This window comes from Pseudonaja textilis, chromosome 10 (assembly GCF_049901715.1).
Source record: "Pseudonaja textilis isolate UNSWEBS1 chromosome 10, rPseTex1.2, whole genome shotgun sequence".
NCBI lineage: Eukaryota > Metazoa > Chordata > Lepidosauria > Squamata > Elapidae > Pseudonaja > Pseudonaja textilis.
In genome coordinates this window covers 9060500-9081122 of record NC_141999.1, presented here as the reverse complement: position 1 = coordinate 9081122, position 20623 = coordinate 9060500, and the positions used below count along the sequence as shown (strand labels likewise).

The window sequence follows — 20623 nt, the reverse complement described above, 5'->3', positions numbered from 1 at the left end:
CCTCCTGAGTCCCAGCTGATTGGCTGGGTCTTCTTTGGTTGCCCTGCACAGCAGAACGGAGCTGGAAAGCAGGTTAGTGGGGTGGAGTGGGGAGGGGATGAAGATTTTGCAGTATCTTCCCCTGCCATGCCCACCAAGCCACGCCCACCAAGCCACGCCCACCAAGCTACACCATGCCCACCAAGCCACACCCACAGAACCGGAAGTAAAAAAAAATTGAATCCCACCACTGCCTGGATCTAATAGGTCAAGAATGAGTCCTCTGACCATGCATAATCATTGACTGAACATGTGCCCTGCCTCTCTCAATCTTCAGGTGCCCCACTCTACCAGTAGATTTATTCCAAGTCCTGGACCTTTCATTGTGGTCTCTCCACCTTCTTCCTTCTTTCTATTGCTCTTGCTGATTCGTCTCTCTCTTCCTTCTTCTTCCCATCCCTGCACCCAGCTGCCTACCAATTAGATTTGAGAATAAGGACGGGGTTTCCCCCACCCTCAAACATAATTGCTTCATGGGGTGGGTGGGTGGGTTGATCTGGATTGTGATGGTGGGGAAAGATAGAGAGAGTTATCTTTATCCTTTGCCCTCAACTATCACCTTCAAACTTGGGACAATGGGGTGGGATGGGAATTCCATTCATGCCAATGAGTCCTTGCTCTCTAGGCTTAATTGGGGGGCTGGGGAGAGGCTGTTGGACACGTTGCAAAACCTCAAGCCAGAAGGTCCTCTTGTTCATCTCTAAATCTCCTCGGACCCCAAATTTGGCACTTTAGCTCTTGCTTGCAAAGTTTTTTCTCCAAAACACTTTGTGTTCAAGAAACAACACAGGGTGACCCCTGGCTGCCCTGAGGCTTTCTACACACACACACACACACACACACACACACACACACACACACACACACACACACGCAGCCCATGCAGAACATTTGCCAAAGGCTCCCCTTACTCTACCTTATCACAAAATATTTTGATCTGGCAGACAGCTCGGTGGACCAGCCGGTTTGTGCCAGTGCTGTAGTCATAAGTGTCAATCTGGAGGTTCAGTGGGACACCTTTCACGCCTTTTTGAGAGGAGAAGTCCGTGCTCAGGCAGTTCACACCAATAAACACCTGCAAAAGCAAATGGAAAGCATGATGGTTCCAGCTCCATTGTAGCCTTGAAAGAGGCGGGGTCACCTGAAGTTTTAGGGGTGTCCAATGGGGGGGTTGGTGTTATTGCAACGGGCCAGACTAACTGCTCAGAGAAGCCATTCCTAACCCAGGTGTAAGTCAAAAGATCAGTGTAACCCCCAAAAGGACCCAAAGGAAAGATGATTGAAAATGGGTTGGTTCAAAGTGCTATTTTCCAAAATCTTTACCCAATTTATGGGTATAAAAATTAGTTGAGCCATTTTTCCAAATTTCTTCAGGCAAAGGAGAAATTCTCCAACCATTTTTCAAGGGCTTCCTTGAGACAGGACTTCCTCTTCAGGGTGACAATAACACAATGACTTAAAAATGATGAGAGGAGAGTTGATTTCTCTTGCAAATATTGAATGGGATTTAATGTGGGAAGCCAGGAAGACAGGACAGTGCTGGTGGGATGGCGGTCCAGAGAAAGTCAGGGCATTAACACACAACTCTTGGGCCCATCACTACACACCATAATAATTTTCTAAACTAAATTCTTCTTTATTAAATTAACTAAGAGACAGTTTTTAAAAATGCAGGATAATTTTCCTGCCTGGTATTAAAAGGTACTCTTGTTGATGTTTCAAACCTACCTTCGCTTCTTCAGCGATATTCCAGACAAAGGATAACGCATTGTAAGCTACCTCTTCAATATGCTGCACAGTATTGAAATTCTCTTTACAGTCAGCTAAAAGAGACAAAAAACATTTCTTTTATTTCTTTAATTGACCAGCTATAGTTACTTAACTATCAATACCTTAAAAAGATGTGATAACTCCATATTTACTCCTCGGAACTACTCCTAAACCTTCTTCTGGACTCAGTGGCTAAGATCTAGGATAGTTCTACCTCCATCCAACCTTCCACACATCTTAAGAGCTATTCTGACCATGGATGTTACAAGAATGGCCATAGTCTATCCCAGGAGATAAATGAAATTCTTGGCCTTCTCCACCATCTCCATAAACAGCTGGACGAGGAGGAGATCATGAAGGTGGGCAATACAATCACAGTGGGAAATGGTCTGCTTCGCAGCCGCGTGGACCTGAAGCAGCTCACATAAAGTCTACCAGATTAGTTGACCCAAAGGAGCTTTTTTCAGACTGAAGAAGCTTCTTGGATGAGAAGCGAAATGTCTTCAAGGAAAAACAAAGTCCAGTGGCCTTTTGGAAAAGCACCTTTGGGGAAACCATGATCTGGATGACTATCTCCATAGGCATCAGATTAGTTGTTTGGGAGAGAGCCCTCCTCTCCATTTTTTGTTCTGTCCTGGACAAGAAACCCTGAAGTAGTTATACTCCATACCAACATCGATGACTCTCTGTTTTGCTGTCGGTTGGCGCGAATGCCAGTGTTTCCAGAACTTGAGCTGTTCCATCGGAATCTTCTCATTGTCGAAAACTACCATCACCACACTCTGGAAAAAGGGAAGGAAGTCCACATAGACTCTGTTAACTTCTACAAAGGGCTTATTCATAAATTCACTTGCAAAACCAAACCCAACTTTGGAGTAACATTTCAGGATTGATAGTGACTTCAGAAATCTCGATGGCTATTGGCTGGAATAGCTCTGATAATGAACCCTGCAAAGGCTATGTTTCTGGCGGATGCTCAGCCGCATGTCACTTACCTTCACTTTGTTTGAGGACAAGTGTAAACATTTGGCGTCTCCGACAGTCCTCAGAGTCACCGGGTAGAACTGTCCTTTGTTGAGGTATGCCATGGGTGAGTCACCTGCCTTGATATGAATAGCTTTGGGAGATCCCAAAGTGTATTCAAAGTCACTGGAATAGAACCATTGAAGAAACAGAAAGGGATTTTACTTGGTAAAACACAAAAGGAATCATTTCAGAGTCAACTTGGTTTTCTTCAACGTTATAGTTACACCAATATAACGAAACTACAAAGCTGGACAGATCCCAATTCAGGTACTACCTAGAACCCTCTTCCACTAATCAATAGGGAAGGTTTTAAAACAGCATCAATCAACAACTCATCCATCTTCAACTCTGCTCTGATGTGTTTAATTATGTTCAAAAAACCCCACTGCAATAGAATAACAGAACAGAATAACAGAGTTGGAAGGGCCTTGGAGGTCTTCTACTCCCAACTCCTGCTTAGGCAGGAAACCTTATACCATTTCATTCAAATGGTTGTCCAATCTCTTCTTAAAAGCTTCCAGTGTTGGAGCATCCACAACTTCTGGAGGCAAGTTGTTCCACTGATTAATTGTTCTAACTACCAGGAAATTGCTCCTTAGTTCTAAGTTGCTTTTCTCCTTGATTAGTTTCCACCCATTGCTTCTTATTCTGCTTTCAAGTGCTTTGGCGCATACTTGAGAATTGCCACGAGGGACTCTGTGCCTGTTGTCTCACTCTTTGCTATGTAACTGCAAATTGTAAAATGGTAGTGTTTTGATGAGAAAGATCCAAGGAGAAGGGACAGCCTAGGAACACAATGTTCCTGTCATTGGAGACCAGTTCATTCCTAACAGCTGCAGAGCTCCAGGGTTTCAATTAGAAAAGTGAGTTGGAGAAATTTTGGATTCACAACAGCTGAACTGAAAATAAATTAGCTCCATCTCTGTATGGAGCCACCATTGTAGGTTCATGGAAATGCAACACCAATTCAGGAGAAACTCCCCAACTCTTCTCAACATTTAGGCAAGAAGGATCACCATGTGCACCAATGTAGGAAGTGCTTGGTTGTTGTTGTTTTTTAAAAAAAATATAGCTTATTTTTTTCTCTATTGAAGATTAAATAGTCCAGGAGAAAATCTTCACACTTACGTCTTGCCATCACTGATGGAATAACCTTCTGAACATGGAGCTTCTGCCTTCAAAATATCATTGAATATCAAGGACTGCAGAGAACAAAACCAGAACAGTTTGGTGTGATTTGATTTGATTTTGTATGTATGTATTATATATGTATATATGTATTTTGAAGCCTCCCCTGCTGCCTTAGATCAGGGGTCTTCAAACCTGGCAACTGTAAGACTTTTGGAATTCAACTCCCAGAATTCCCCAGCCAGCATAGGTAATTCTGGAAGTTGAGGTCCACAAGTCTTAAAGTTGCCAAGTTTGGAGGTCCAAAGTAAACTGGGCAGACAGATATCTAGCAGGTGAATCTTTGTGTGGGGGAGCAAAGTATTAAGAAAAAAAGTACCACCCCCTTAACTATCTCAGGCAGCTGCTAAACAAGGAGGACAACATGGCAGACCAAGCAGGAACCACCCTGTACCCAGAACCACACAATCCGCCCTTGAATACCAGAGTGCTATTTTTTACAACCTCCAGAACAAGTTTTTAGGAACAGAGAGAGTGGAAGTGGCTATGGGTCAGATCAGTGTTTGCCAAACTTGGCAAGTTTAAGATATGTAGACATCAACTCCCAGAATTCTCCCGCCAGCTATGCTGCCTATGGAATTCTTAGAGCTGAAGTCCACAACTCTTAAAGTTACCAGTGTTGAAAAAACTCTGTATTACGTGCAGAAGGAGGACGTTTTTGTCAGAAAAAGACTTACCAAACCCATTCTAATCCAAAGCACATCTTAGCTAGCAATCTGCTTATGAACTAGAAGCAAATATGAAAACACTCTGGGTTTAAATGGGAACTGGGGGGTTTCCCCTGTCTTGTGTTGTCTAAAGGTGTTGGAATAGAAATTCCATCAGCAACCAGACCCCAAAAAAGGATTTCTGTGAGCTACTGTCCAATACAAATGGAGGACCAGGTTGGGACAGTTGTGCTAATGTTTGAAATAGGAGATCTTTCTTTGATCTCCAGGAAACCTTCCTTTGGTTCTCAGCTACGTTTGCAAAGATGTTGCTAAGATATTTTTTTAATTATGCTTGGTCCATAAAAGGTGGTGTCCCAATGGAAGAACGCCAAAAAAAGCTTGGTGTGGATTGTTTTGCATTCTGAAACCTACTCAGCTTTCTTTAGATCCAGGACTGGATGAGGATAAAGAGAAGAGCAAGCAAGGCAAGAGAAAGCTCACACAGAACATTAAGCCATTAACCGTGGTTTACAAGCATCTCTTTTGAGAGTTCCATTCCATATTATTTCACAGCCCATAAAGTCCATAAAGGTTGTCTATCCTTGAGCCAGGATGAAAGGAAACAAATCCCATCACGATTCTAAGTCAGTAATTGCTTAAAGGTGAACCAAGCCTCTATAATTTCCTGTTTCTCAACTCTTTCACACTGGCAAACTCTAAGGGGAAAGAGTGATTTGGAAATAAGCTGTAGCCATTGAACAATCTGGATAACAATAGGGAAGAAGTCTATTTAAGGAAGAACTGACATCATCCCCACCACCACCAAACTCTACTCCATCCTGCTGAATTTTTGTGACAGCTGACTTTGTATGAAGGGACACTCCTTTGAACGCCTAATTACCCCAATCTGTGCTGCTCCCATTTATACCATGCATGTCACATCCTGCACAGAAGTGGGCAGAACCACACAGCTTGGCTCCAAGCCAGGTGGCTGACCAAGCTGAGGTGGCCCTCCCTCAGATTCACCAAACATTCTGGATTTCAAAACAAGCTGGATTTTATGCCATCTATTAATATATAGTTTCCCCAGCTTCCCCAAACCTGGTATCTTCCAGATGTGCTGCATTATAGTTTGTATAACCACCAGCTGTGATGGTTGGTGATACTGGGGATTGTGCTCCAGTACATCTGGATGCCATGGGGTTAGAGAAGCGTGGCTTATGGGTGTCACTGTTATCCCCTGCAGACCACCATTGAGTGATAACATCAAACAAGGATTTTGCATAAATTCTGACCTCCTCAGGGTCCTCTTTGAAGGTGCTATCTGGCTGCCATCTCTGTTGGGGTGGAGCCACGTGGATGGAGTCAAAGAGGGAATTAAGTGAGCCATTGTCATACATGTCTCCTGAAGTAATCATATAGTTCTCAGGATTGCTCTCCAGTTTGCTGGGACCTGGAGGTAGAGCTGGTGGCTTGTGAGGAGAAGAGATGCCCTCAAAGGCTAAACTGTTCTTCTTGGGCAAGTCCATATATTCTTGGTTCACTGAAACATTTTCAGCCAGAAGCTTCATGAGCTGAGCAGAACCTTCAAAAGAAGAAATCTCTGGTTCGTATTCCATCCCATGGCAATGCCTAAAAGAGAAGGAAGGACCAAGCAAAATAATTTAGCAACATAAGGCCAACAGAAGGATCTTTAATACAGGAATCTACAGAGTGGGAGCTTACAGAACTAACCATATCTCAATTTGGTAACTATAATCAGAACTTGATCAGATTATCCTTTTGTTTTAATTCTGCTAAATGGAAAACCATTTGCATTGCTACCCAATCTCTTTCCCCAAACTCTCTGCAAGGGAAGGATGGAGAATCCACGGCTTTCCAGAGACAGCTCCGCTACAACTCTCAGAATTCTGAGTGGAGCTGCTACAAGTTGTAGTCCAGCAACATTTGGAAGACTGTAGGCTAGGGATCTCCAACCTTGGCAGCTTTAAAACTTGTGGACTTCAGCTCCCAGAATTTTCCACTCCCAGAATCTGGGAGTTGAAGTCCGCAAGTCTTAAAGTTGCCAAGGTTGGAGACCTTTGCTGTAGGATATTCAGAAAGTTCCTCTTTTCCTGCTGCAGAAGATTCAAAAGATTTTGCTGTCCACCATCTTGTTAAAAATAATTATTTCAGTGCCAAGCCAATTCTGCCTTCTTCCACAGTTCCGTTCTTTCTCCAACCAAAGGTTCCAGTTGTTTAGTCTTCTAGCTTGGCCTAGCAACCAACCAACCTACCAACTGCTTATCTTCAATTTTCCATGCAGTTGTTCAGAAGCAGATGTAAAGCACAAAACTGAAGGGCACTCAGCGTCCAAAGTGATACAGCCTATTGAGACTCTACAGGAGAAATTCTCTGGAAAGCATGGATGCCCAGAAGGAAGAAAGGATGGATATAAATTGTTTTGAAAGAAAAAGAAAGTTGTTTATCAACCTTATACTCCATGCTGCTGTTCCTAGTTCTTGTTGGCCTTAGCTATCTAGGGGCATCCTATTGAGATTCAAGCCTTAACCAAGAAAATAGCATTACAGATTCAGATGATCTACAAGGTCCCTTCCAACTCTGTTAATCTATTAATCTGTAATCTTTGTACCCATCAAAAGTGGCACTCTAAAGTCTGCCTCTGTAATGGTGTGTGAGAATGATCTTGGGAATGTGGAGAGAAGGGATGCTGCCTAAGGGATGATGAGATAAGAAGCTGTAGCCAGCCTCTGCATAATAAGCAAAGAAAATAACCTCGCTAATTTCTCAGGCTATAATAGCGATGGTGGGAAATTTGTACTATCAGGCTGCAAAATTCTGTTACACAGTCTTCCAATAAAGTGGAATTAGCTGATCAGATTCTGCTTCCTGTTCAGTCTACCTGGAAAGGCTGAACACAAACTTGTTCCTATTGTATAAACTCATTTCAGAAAAACTAAGACTACTCTTCCATCTTCCCCAACCATCATGGGATCTGTCTCCCTCTCCTTTAAGGATAACTTGAAGTGTCCTTCTAAGCACACCACCTCTGCCCATGGTTTCTGAATCCTCTTTCACTACTAGGAATAGCAAATGGTGTCCCATCAGTGTTGCTGAACTACAGCATCCAAGATCCCTTGCAATTAGGCCTGCATGGTAGGACTGCTGGACATTCAAATTCAGCAGCACCTGGCAAGCCAGAGAGGTTGTTAGTATACATCTTCTGGAAGCCCAGTTAAGCTTTTCAAAACAACTTGCAATAACTAGCATTTTTTATTTGATCCTAGTCCAGAGATGGGAGCAAGATAGGAAGAAGCCAACCTACAACTCAGCTTTCTGTTGCATCAGGGCCATTCAGGTAAGAGGCAAACACAGACCCCATAGGCAGGTGAGTAGTTTTTTCAGCCCTGCTTTGTTCACCCCCATCCCCAAATCTGTCATAACTTGTAACCTAATAAGACAATGTGGAGTCCAGCCCTCCCATTGTCTTCACCTGCTGACACACCTTCCAATTATTTTTTTGAACTAAAGAAACAGATGTTTTGTAGCCTGGATTTATGAAGTCCTCATTTGCTAGAAATAATAGGGATTTCCCATCTCCCTCAAGCGGTTTACAAAAAGGGGCGGATATTTTTCTTACCTCTTCCCAACTTCACTGCGCCCTGGTGCTCCAGATGGAAGGATTCGTTTTTCTTTTGGAACCTAGCAAAGGAGGAAAAACAATGAAAAATAAACGTGGCCTGCAGATCAGGATGATGTTCCAGGTTGAATCTCTATTGTCTAATTCAGGAGTGTCAAATCCGATTTCATTGAGGGCCGCATCAGTGTTGTGTTTGAACTGGGGGGGTGGGGGAGCAAGGTGGATGTGGCCAGCTCGACATCACTCCTGTCGGGGGCACCTGTGGTGGCCCGATCGTTCTGCCAGCAAAAACAGACTCTCAAGCAGAGGTGGGAATTCTGCTGGTGTGGACTGGTTCTACAGAACCGGTTGTTGTGATTCTGCGCAGTTCGGAGAACCGGCAAATCGTGCCCCTGGCTGGCCCCGCCCCTCTCCACCCAGTCAGTCCTTATCGCATGCATGCCTGACATCACTGACTGAGTTCTCCCCCACTCAGTCACTCCTTAGGGTATTTCTTTCCCCCCTCCCAACGATCAGCTCTGCTGATGATCAGCTGTGCTGGGATCCCCCTCACTGTCTCACTGCTTCACCCAGGAGGCTTCCCTGAGGCCCAGGAGGCTAAAAGGGGCACGGGGGTTGACAAAAATGCATTTAACCTGGTGACCAAATTAATCAAGTTTTCTAGTTTGCACAATACCCTCAGCTATAAATACAAATCAGATGGTCTGGATTTGCATGACACTCTAAGGCAGTGTTTCTCACATGACAACTTGAAGATGTGTGGATTCCTCAGGATTCCTCAGACAGCATTTCCCATTCCCTTGAAGTTAGCAAGGTTGAGAAATGCTCTCGAGGTTGAGAAATACTGCTTTAGCATCATGTTTATTTGCAACAATAGAAATGACTTCTGTTCAGTGGGGATCTGACAGGCTTGCTATGGCAGCCATTTTGTGGGTTCACCCACCAGATTCTCCTAATCTCTACACCGAATGTTCTTCATACCATATAATAGTCGTAGAGGAGACTCAGGGCGGCTACGCTGTCATCATCCCCATTTACTCTCATCATGGCCTTGGTGGCCGCTGTTAGAGGATTCTCCAGGTAACTCTTCCAAGCTTCGTCTTCGTTCATATAGGAGTACTTCTGCAAGCCCATCGCATCGTTTTTCAGAAGTCGCACAGACATGAAGCTGAATGGGAATACAAACGGGAACATTGTATTGAGACATTTCTTTGCAACTATCTGTTTTAGCAAAATACACAGAAAATTACAACACTCACATCAGTTCAATACACCCTCCCTAACATGAGCAGCGGTATTTGTCAAGGTGTGCTTTCATATTTTCCTTGCATGTTGTCTTGTTAAGTTGTTTCGTTTTACATGTTTGTCTTCATCGGACAACGAAAATTAGATTTTATCTTCTAAATTAGACTGATTTAGTTGGATTAAGAAGGGCGTAATGAATCCAGCTCTAATTTGAAGCTCTAAGTGAAATGTTAGTACTACTTTACAATGCCTATAATATTCCACACTTGGAATATTGCGTTCAATTTTGGTCACCACGATATAAAAAAGATGTTAAGACTCTAGAAAGCGTGCAGAGAAGAGCAACAAAAATGATTAGGAGCCTGGAGGTTACAACACATACAGAACAATTGCAGTGTCTGATGAAAAGAAGAGTGACACACTAGCAATGTTTCAATATCTTAGGGGCTAAGATAAAGAAGAGGGGGTCAACTTATTCGCCAAAGCATTGTGAACAAGAAGGAATGGATGAAAAGTAATCAAGGACAGATACAACTAAGGAGAAATTTCCTGATTGTGAGAATAATTAAATCAATGGAACAGCTTGCCTGAAGAAGCTGCGGGCACTCCATCACTTTAAGAAGAGATTGGACAGTCCTGTGTCTGAAATAGTTTATATAGAATCTCCTGCTTTCACAGAGGGTTGGACTAAAAGATTTCCAAGATCCCTTCCAACTCTGTTATTCTGATTAAGTTTGCAATATAAGATGTGATGGGTCAAATCTCCCATCAAGAGTCACATCAGCCTCTAGATTGTGTCCAGGGGGAAGAGGAACCAGAAACACAGTTTTAGGTGGCTCTTTACATCAAAGTTTTTGGGATCTTGTGTTGAGATACAAAGAACTGAATAGGTTAATAAAATGAGTAACTCAATTTTCGGTCTGTTCTCATCCCCTCCTTTGCTTGCCCATTCCTGCATTTTCTCACAGTCATAGATTATGCAATTTGCTGTGTTTTTATTGTTTCACCTTTTAATTGCGAGATGCCCTAGGAGTTCTAGATGGGTGGGATTTTATTATTGGTTAAAAACAAACAAGCTATTAGTGAAAGTTAAGACTTTGTCCTGAAAGACAGTCTGGATCCAAATTGGGTGGCTGTGGCTCCCTTCTGGAAAAGCACCTGAACTAATAGTAAATCTGTTTAGCAACAATGACAAACCGAAGACATTTCTGTCATGTCTTTCAGTAAAAGAACTTTCAAGATGTGTAGGCTAAAACAAACTACAGCAACAAAAGAAGTGATTAATGACTCCACCAGCAGTCAGAAGAGACAGACAATAAAATTTATCTGCCTCAAATCCACGCAAGAGGTCACAATTAAAATAGCACTCAAGGGTTACTCACGGAAATCTTAAAGAATAAAGCTGGGGTTTGCAAAAGAATTGGAAAAATAAATAAAGCTAGTATAAAAGACAAACCGTTCTTGAGGAATAAAAAAGTAGAGTTAAAGCGCCAAACTCAAGAAGGCTCTGTCTCTGTGCCTAATTCTAGAAGGTCTCTAATGACAATTAAAATAGTAGACAGTTTTTTATGTACTGCATAATGTTTTAGATCAAAGCCAAGTTGAATTGTGCTCAGGAAGAAATTTGACACCCCTATTGACAAAATACAAGAGGAATGTCCCTTCTTCCCTCATGTTTTCTTTCTTTCTTTTAATCATCCCATCCCCAAAAACTCCAATCCCAACCAATTTCGGGCAGCCACTTCCAAGGACCAGAGTTTTCCAATCTTGTTCTAGAGTAGGTCTTCCCCTCTGACTTGACTACTGATTCTTCTCACTCTTGCTTGCTGTTCAGGTGAAGATTGTGCTTGGATACTGATACCCTCCGTAAGTTTTTTAGATGTTCTCGGGTTCCAACCTCCTGGGTTGTTTTTTTTTTGTCTTCTCTCTTTTGGGAAGCTGTGGCTCAGTTTCTCTCTTTCACACCCTCTTTGAGTTAATTGCATCGTAATGTGATTACATGGAGAGCCGACTATGACATTCTCATGATGCAATTATTAATCTGAACAATTCCTGCAAAATGTTTTGAAATGCAAAAGAGAGGGGAAAAGAGATGCGCTCCGAGTGGCTTAACACCCTGGCTTTTGCTTTGCCAAGTCTCCAGGTGATTATTCCATTCCTAGGATTTGCATTTCTCCTCAAAGGCACAGGATGATCCCGCAGCATAAAAAAAGGCTAGCAGCTATGAAATACACCAGGGCTCTGAATAAGACTCCTGTCCCGTCTTCTGAAAAACCTCCAAGAGGAAGAGGATTAAAATGTTCATATCTCTGGCACGATCCAGTACAGGTAGTCCTTGACGTACGACCACAGTTCAGCCCAAACTTTCTCTTGTTGAGTAAGACAGTTAAGTGAATTTTGCCCCATTTTATGACCTTTCTAGCCACAGTCCTTAAGTGAATCACTCCAGTTGTTAAATGAGTAACCCAGTGGCTGAGTGAATCTGGTTTCCCCGTTGACTTAGCTCGTCAGAAGGTTGCCAAAGGAGATCAGGTGAGCCTCCCAGGACGCTGCAACCGTCATAAATATGAGCCTGTTGCCAAGCGTCTGAATTTCGATCACGTGACCACAGGGAGGCTGCAACGGTCCTATGTGTGAGAAATGGTCATAAGACACTTTTTTCAGTGTCATTATAACTTTGAATGGTCACTAAATAAAGTGTTATAAGTGAAGACTACCTGTATTTTATAATCTCCTTGGGTCCTTGGATGGCTGGGGGCTGCGTGTCATTTTTTTTTGACTGGCTGTGAGTCTCAGAAGATGAAGCAATGACTCCAACAGGTGTACCATCTCAGGTACACGGACACTTCTTGGACAGGGTTGTGTTTCTTATTCTTTCTCTAACACACACACACACACACACACACACACACACACACAGCTTTCTTTCTCTCTCCCTCCCTCTCCCTCCCTCCTGCCCTCCCTCCCTCTCTCTCCCTCCCTCCTGCCCTCCTTCCCTCTCTCTCTCTCTCTCTCTCCCTCCCTCTCTCTCCCTCCCTCCCTCTCTCTCTCTCCCTCCCTCTCTGAATTTTTGTGCTGTTTTTTTTTTAATGGTGTTAAGGTCTCAGTATTTTCTGACACAAACTCTCCATGTTTGCACACTTCATTTCTCAAAATAGCAAGAATCCAGGCTGCTGGCTTCGAACTACAACAGTAAAAGGGGCAGGTGGGGAGCTTAAAAAGGGGATCTCAGATTCTGCATGCAGCCTTGGGGCTGCAGTTTGCCCATCCCTGGATTACTGCGATCTGTTAATTAATGGGGCCACCCTTGAAGAAGGTGCAGACACACTGGCAGGTGCAGAAGATGGCAACATTCAATTTTATGTGGAACCACCCAGGATCCTCCTTTGTTCTCACTAAATTGAGCTTCATTTCTGGAGTCAGTTCAAAACTGCTGGTTTGGGGTGATGAAGGTCCATCTGGAATCTCTGAATCTAAATTTACCCTCTCCAAACAAAAGTTCTCCACCTATTTCAGATCATGATCGCTAGAACTGCAATAGCCACACAACTGGAGGGCAACTGATAACCGAAACCAGACCTACAGAGTAGAGTGTGATTTAATTTACTATATTATCAGATCTTCCAGGGAAGCTTTTCACTGACGTGATTCTCCATTTAACGTAGAATGGGGAAACAGTCTTTGGGAAATGGTTCCTGGTCTTCTAAGATGTGTCCTAGACAGGACTGCCTGACACTCACATGCAAGAGAAACACTTTCCTACTTGGCCCTTTAAATATTACAAACATGATGCCCAAATGTTTTGGTCTACAATCTTCGTATGTCTTCATCTTACCATGAAAGCTAATACAATTTGTCTGAAGAACATCACATTTGGGTTACAAGTTTTATATGGCAGGAAGTTTCTTTCTTTCTTTCTTTCTTTCCTTCTTTCCTTCTTTCTTTCTTTCTTTCTTTCTTTCTTTCTTTCTTTCTTTCTTTTCCTTCCTTCCTTCCTTCCTTCCTTCCTTCCTTCCTTCCTTCCTTCCTTCCTTCCTTCCTTCCTTTCTTTTCTTCCTTCCTTCCTTCCTTCCTTCCTTCCTTCCTTCCTTCCTTCCTTCCTTCCTTTCTTTCTTTCTTTCTTTCTTTCTTTCCTTCCTTCCTCCCTCCATCCCTTCCCTCCCTCCCTTCCTGTTTCTTCCTGGTTCCAAGGAAATCATGGAATTATATTTCCCTCACTTATATGACCATTTCTGCAGGACCCTTTTAGGCCCCTGCCATAGAAGAGAGAAGAGTAAATCCACTAGAGAGTCCCTGAGGATTAATTAATGGAATCAATTAGACTGCTCATCTTTGTACTTGTTTATTGTTCTTCTCTTCCACTATATCTAATCCAAAGCCTTTGCTTTCTTTACGTCAGATGTCCAGATTGTGTGGGGCATTGCTTATGTTGTCACAAGGAGTATCGGAAACACGAACTTGCAGAACTGGGAACTGTCCAGTACTTTGTAGAAGTGGAAATACAAAAGGTGTATGAATAAAACTTCATCCAACAAAGATTTTTTTTCTAGCTTTTAGGGATTGGGACTAACGGGGACATAAGAATGGGGAACAAAAGCAAAGGGAACCCTAAAGAGGAATACTTTTTACTGCAAATTTGATTGCAGGTTCCATTTTTATTAAAAAGGATACACAACTGTTAAAGGCATTAAGATTCTGGTTTCTCTTATTCTGGTTCACACAGGGTTTATTAACTAAATCACAGTTAGCTGGACATACCTGGTAAGCTTTAAACCAGGGTAGGTTTACTCTAAGCCAGGAGTTTCTAAACTTTAGAAACTTTAAAGCTTTTGGATTTCAACTCCCAAAATTCTGGGAACCGAAGTTCATAAGGCTTAAAGTCACCAAGTTTGGAAACTCCTGCTGTTACCTATGGTTTTGGTAAACCCAAATGGTTGAAATCAAGCCACAGTTGTTGTGCTTACCAGAGGGGACCTCAAGAGACGTCAAAAAAAAAAAATTCAGATTGGCAATCACAACTATGCAATCAACACCCCCCTCTGCTTTTTAACTGACACCAATGCATACACAAAAAGGGAAGGGGTTTTGATTCCATGGTTGCAGCTGCGGTTTTGACTTGTGCCCCATTACAATAAAACCTAACTTGCAAATCAGAAAAAAATTATGGTTGTGCAACAGGCTACGTCCAACCAAACACACTACATTTCTGCACTGCAGGATGTACAAAGCAAGACCATTGCTTACATCAACCGAGGCACAGGAAGAGATCTGAGCTTTTCCTTCTCTCCTTTAAAGACCTGATCTGAACTCGCTCAACGACAAAACTACGATTGGAACGGTGAAAGCAACGCAAGATTTGGCATCATCACAACATTTACTGCAGTGTTTCTCAACCTTGACAACTTGAAGTTGTGTGGACTTCAACTCCCAGAATTCTGGAAGCTGAAGCCCACACCCCTTCGAGTTGCCAGAGTTGAGAAACACTGATCTACAGAGAGTTTGTTCTTAAAATCAGTCACAATCTCTGGGCACAGCTCACCTTCTGCTTTGTTTGCAAGGAGAGAAAGGGTTGGAGGCAGCCCCAGAACCTCCCAGCTGCTTTGATTTTCCACAAATGGAAAAGAGGACAGGCTGCAGATCAAACAGAGTCCCACTGGGGGTGGAGGGGGGGAGGAGAGAAAGGCATCGTTGCCAATCCCCACCCTTGGGTGCTTTTCCACTTAAAGAGGCCCTGTGGCTCACAGGCAAGACTTTTACTTAGATCAGTCTCCAATCTGCCATCCTGGAGTCAACCAACAGCTATTATGTGTTGCTAATAACAGTTACGTATCCAAGGTAGATACTGGGATAGGTCTCGCTTAACTCGGGGTGGTGAGATAGGATCAGTGGTGGGATTCAAAAATTTTTACTGCTGGTTCTGTGGGTGTGGCTTGGTGGGCATGGCAGGGGAAGGATATTGTAAAAATCTCTATTCCCTCCCTACTCCTGGGAAAGGATACTGCAAAATCCCCATTCCCTCCCCACCCCGCACACCTGCTTTCCAGCTCCGTTCTCCTGTGCAGGGCAACCAAAGAAGACTCAGCCCATCAGCTGGGACTCAGGAGGCAGAGAATAGGTGGGGGCGGGGCCAGTCAGAGGTGGGATTGGCCGGTTCTCTGAACTACTCAAAATTTCCACTACCGGTTCTCCAGAACTGGTCAGAACCTGCTGAATACCACCTCTGGATAGGATGGACCCCATACCTTCATCTGGTTCATTGTTAGAGCTCCAGACCACCCAGGCTCCTTTGGACAAAGCATGGGCAACCATACATAGGCTCCAAAAATGTAGATGACCACCAGATAACAAGAAAGGGATTTCCACCCATCCTTTCTGCTCATCTGGATTTCTCCAGTCCAGATGCAGCTGTATCAACAATCACCCTTCTCAAGATTCTAAGTCAAATTATTCCTTTGAACTCATCCCTTCCTTCCACAACATCTTCTTTCAATGCCACCTCATCCCATCCCTAATGTTCTTTGTCCACTGGAACCAATGGCAAATGAGAAATCCACAATCTTGGAAAAACATGTTGGCTTCCATGTTAAGGAGCCAGATGGGCTTGCCGAAGACCACAGGTGTCAAATCAACATTTTTGATAGCTCCTCTCTCTCCTCCCTACCCAAACCATTCCTTCAATTCTTCCATCCATTTTTTTTTTGTTCCTACAGATACTTCAGGGTATTGGAGGTGGTGTTGGCAATTTCAGATGGACAATAAGCCATTTAATGCTGGCGTGGCTGTTCTGGATTAGGGTGGCTCATCATAAGCCTGAGGACCAAACTGCAACCTTCCAACACTAGGTATAAAAAGAAATGAAGATGTCTCAAGTTGAGTATCTTCCAGGAAGAGATTCAGAGATTCATAGTCTAGGCTGGATTAGGGATAGAGGACAAGAGCCAGGCCATAATAATAATAATAATAATAATGGCAAACAAGTGTTTTATTTTGCCCAAACAGAAAGAACCAGAGAGCATCAAGGTAGACGTAACCATCATCTTCTTCCCAAAAGCAAATGGCTTTTGAAATAGTGAGCCAGTTTGCTCTTTCATGACACTCCAGAATATACCCATGTCTGCATTTCTGGAAGTTTTCAGCATTGTGTATTTTAGAAAATGTCTCATTCACAAGAGTTTAGTTATTTGTTTATCCCATTTATATAGCCGCCCATCTCACCAGATGTGACTCAGGGCAGTGTACAACAAAGTTAACAGCTGGTCAAGAAAAATAACAGCCAATCATGACAGCAACTCAATCCACAGAAAGCATCAAGAACTTTCTTCACAGCTGAGTCACAGGTAGGCTGCTGTTTCAAAGTAGGGCTAAAAGCCCAGGAAGCTTGCTAAAGCCACAAAAAACTTAGAATCCAAATGTTGTGTTCCTTTCTCTCCCACCACTCCCTGCTAAACTACACACTGAGCCTCAGCTGGGTCCGTTGCAGATTAAAATAAACTGAATTTGCATTTCAGTTGAATTTCTTTTGCAAAACGAAAGCCTTTTAAAAGCCTTCCAAAACTTTCACAATGGTTCCCCAGAAAAGGCCATCAGAGGAAAGCCAGAAACATCCACCCTCAAACTGTCTAAGAGGAAAAAGTTTCCAAAGTTTGATTCCCCCCCCTTCTTTTTCTCCCCCTCACCCCTCACCGTCCCTCCCAACCAGACACGGGACTAATGCTAGTTAGTTTCACTCCCTGCATAAAAACTCTTAACAGGTGGGTTTTTGTGATTTTTTTTTTTAGTGAGAGTTTCGTTGTCTTTAAAATTTTCTCACGCAGCCGTTCCTCCTTTTCAGTGCCGCCCCGACTGTCTCCAACGGAGCACCCCATGGAATGACTCAGGTTTCAGCACTGTTGACTCTCTTTAATCCTGTTCAGACAAGAATCTTCAGCCAGACTAAATATTCACCTGACAAGCAGCAGAGAGAAAGGCAGAGGGGATTCAGAAACCAGGCCATTTCCCTTCTGGCCTTGGCATGGGGCTATTCTTGTACTTTTTGCCACAAAGCACTTTTAACAATCACAGGGGTCTTTTTCAGTGGAACATACATAGAATCTGACAAAAGTTACAGAAGGAATCTGTAGAAAATCACCAAATTCTAAGGCAGGGGTCCCCAAACTTGATAACTTTAAGACTTGTGGACTTCAGCTCCCAGAATTCTCCATCCACCATAAGTAATTCTGGGAATTGAAGTCCACAAGTCTTAAAGTTGGCAAGTTTGGAGACCTCTGATCTAAGGCAAGATAAGAAACAATGGATGGAAACCAATCCAGGAGAGAAGCAACCTGGAATTAAGGAGAAATTTCCTAATGGTGAGAGCAAGCAACCAATGGAACAACTTGCCTTCAGAAGTTGCAAGTGCTTCATCCACTGGAAGTTTTTAAGAAAAGATTGGCCAGCCACCAGTCTGAAACAATATAGGGGTCTCCTTCTTGAGCAGGGGGCTGGACTAGAAGACCTCCAAGGTCCCTTCCAGTTCTGTTCTGATTGAGAATCAGAAAATTCAAAATTCTTGCTTTAGGGTGGCTTCGCACAGATTGTGATTTGTTTGATGTGAATTTAGTGTGTGCAAACCATTTCTGGCAAATGGCAGTCCAGTCTCTTCTTGAAAGTCTCAAGTGATGGCGCTCCCACAACTTCTGAGGGCAACTTCTGTTCAATTGGTTGATTGTTCTCACTGTCAGAAAGTTTCTCCTTGTTTCCAGGTTGAATCTCTCCTTGTTCAGTTTCCATCCATTATTCCTTGTCTGGTCTACAGGAGCTTTAGAAAATAGCTTGACCCCTTCCTCCCTGTGGCAGCCCCTCAAATATTGGAAGACCTCTATCATGTCTCCCCTGGTCCTTCTCTTTACTAGACTAGCCAAGCCCAGTTCCTGCAACCGTTCATTGTATGTTTTAGCCTCCAGTCCCCTAATCATCCTGGTTGCTCTTCTCTGCACTTTTTCTAGAGTCTCAATGTCTTTTTTATAATGTGGTGACCAAAACTGGATGCAGTACTCTCGGTGTGGTCTTACTAAGGCTTTATAGAGTGGTATTAGTACTTCCCTTGATCTTGACTGTATCCCTCTGTTAATACAACTTAGGATTGCATTAGCCTTTTTGGCGGCTGCTGCATACGGCTTGCTCATATTTAGCTGGTTGTCCACTAAGATTCCAAGATCCCAATCACAATTCCTGCTATTGAGCCTGGTTTCACCCAGTGTATATGTGTACTTTTGGTTTTTCTTGCCTAGGTGTAGGGCTTTACTTTTCTCTACATCGAATTTCATTTGGTTAGATATGGCCCAGTGTTCTAGTCTGTCAAGATCCATCTTGAGCCTATCTTCTTGGGTGTTAGCTATTCCTGCCAGCTTAGTATCATCTGCAAATTTGGTAAGTTCCCCTTCTATTCCCTCAACTAAGTCGTTAATGAAGATATTGAAGAGTACTGGGCCTAAGACAGAACCTTGTGGCACCCCACTGCTTACTTACCTCCATGTAGACTTAGACCCATGAAGGACTACTCGTTGAGTACGGTTTGCCAACCAGTTGCGAGTCCATCTAGTGGTGGTGCTATCTGTTCCACGTTTTTCTAGCTTACTAAGAAGTAGGTTGTAGTCTACTTTGACGAACGCTTTGCTGAAATCTAAATATATTACGTCCACAGTATTTTTCTGGTCTACTAATTTAGTCAGTGTGTTGAAGAATGAAATAAGATTAGTCTGGCATGATCTGTTTTTAACAAACCAGTGCCGACTGCTAGGTATTACTTTAGTTGTTTCTAGATGTTGGCAGATCTGTTGTTTTATTATCTTTTCCAGTATCTTCCCGGGTATTGATGTTAGGCTGATTGGTCTATAGTTTCCTGGGACTGTTTTTTTTCCCCTTTTTTGAAGATGGGAACCACATCAGCTCTTTTCCAGTCCTCTGGTAGTTCCCCGGTGCTCCAGGATTTTTGAAAGATACAGTGCAATGGTTCTGAGATGACCTCTGCCAGCTCCTTTAAAACTCTGGGATGTAATCTATCAGGTCCCAGTGATTTGTTTTCATCAAGATCAGACAGGTGTTCTCTTACTATTTTTTTTTTTGCTTATTTTAACTTTTATTTATGGTCTGTCTTTTACAGTTATGTTTTTGGTGGGTTGAGCTATAGTTTCTTTTTGTGTGAAGACAGATGCAAAGAATGAGTTAAGCAGTTCTGCTTTCTCTCAGCTGCCTGTTACTTCCTTGCCATCTTCTCTCTTTAGTGGACTGACTGTTTCCTTGATTTTTTTCTTGTTATTTATATGTTGGAAGAAACTTTTTTTTATTATCTTTGTCTTTTGTTGCAAGTCTTTGTTCGTTCTGAGCCTTTGCTATCCTGACTTCGTCTGCATTGTCTGCGTTGTTTATAATTTCACTTCAGAATGTAGCATGCTAGTTTGACTGTTCATTCTACACTAAACATGTGTTCTAATTTTGCTTTGTTAGCATCTCTTCTTCAGGATACCAGCTCTGGAGGATGATCAGAGGTGGCATTCAGCAGGTTCTGACCGGTTCTGGAGAACTGGTAGCAGAAATTTTGAGTAGTTTGGAGAACCGGAAAATCCCACCTCTGACTGGCCCCGCCCCCATCTATTCTCTGCCTCCCGAATCCCAGCTGATCAGCTGGGTCTTCTTTTGTTACACAGGAGAATGGAGCTGGAAAGCAGGTTAGTGGGGTGGGGAGGGAATGGGATTTTGCAGTAACCTTCCCTTGCCACAGCCACTAAGCCATGCCCACCAAGCCACACCCAGAGAACTGTTAGTAAAAAAAATTGAATCCCACCGATGATGATGATGATGATGCAAAGGACCACTAGGTGGCAACAAAAAATTAGGGCTTGGGGTATCCCCTTGTCACCACCTAGTGGTTGTTTGGGGTTTGGTAACTGAAGAAGGTACAGCTAGGCCTCAACTTACAACTATTTGTTTAATGACTTTTAGAAATTACAATGGCATTGAAAAAAATGACTTATGACTGGATCTCTCACTTAAGAGCATCTCCATCATGTGACCAAAATTCAGGCTC

The 20623-nt window shown here is 43.0% G+C and overlaps 1 protein-coding gene across 1 annotated transcript in view; it reads right to left on the bottom strand.

The window, feature by feature from the left end:
* The window catches only part of GRHL3 (grainyhead like transcription factor 3), a 53904-nt gene that overhangs the window by 20699 nt on the left and 12582 nt on the right, over nt 1-20623 (bottom strand). Inside the window, exons 2-9 of the mRNA XM_026702601.2 lie at nt 9295-9481; nt 8314-8375; nt 5969-6305; nt 3964-4037; nt 2805-2958; nt 2480-2591; nt 1768-1862; nt 956-1114 (exon numbers count right to left, since the gene is read on the bottom strand). Of these exons, the coding sequence (XP_026558386.1) occupies nt 956-1114; nt 1768-1862; nt 2480-2591; nt 2805-2958; nt 3964-4037; nt 5969-6305; nt 8314-8375; nt 9295-9481 (1180 nt within the window). The remainder of the gene's footprint in view (nt 1-955; nt 1115-1767; nt 1863-2479; nt 2592-2804; nt 2959-3963; nt 4038-5968; nt 6306-8313; nt 8376-9294; nt 9482-20623) is intronic.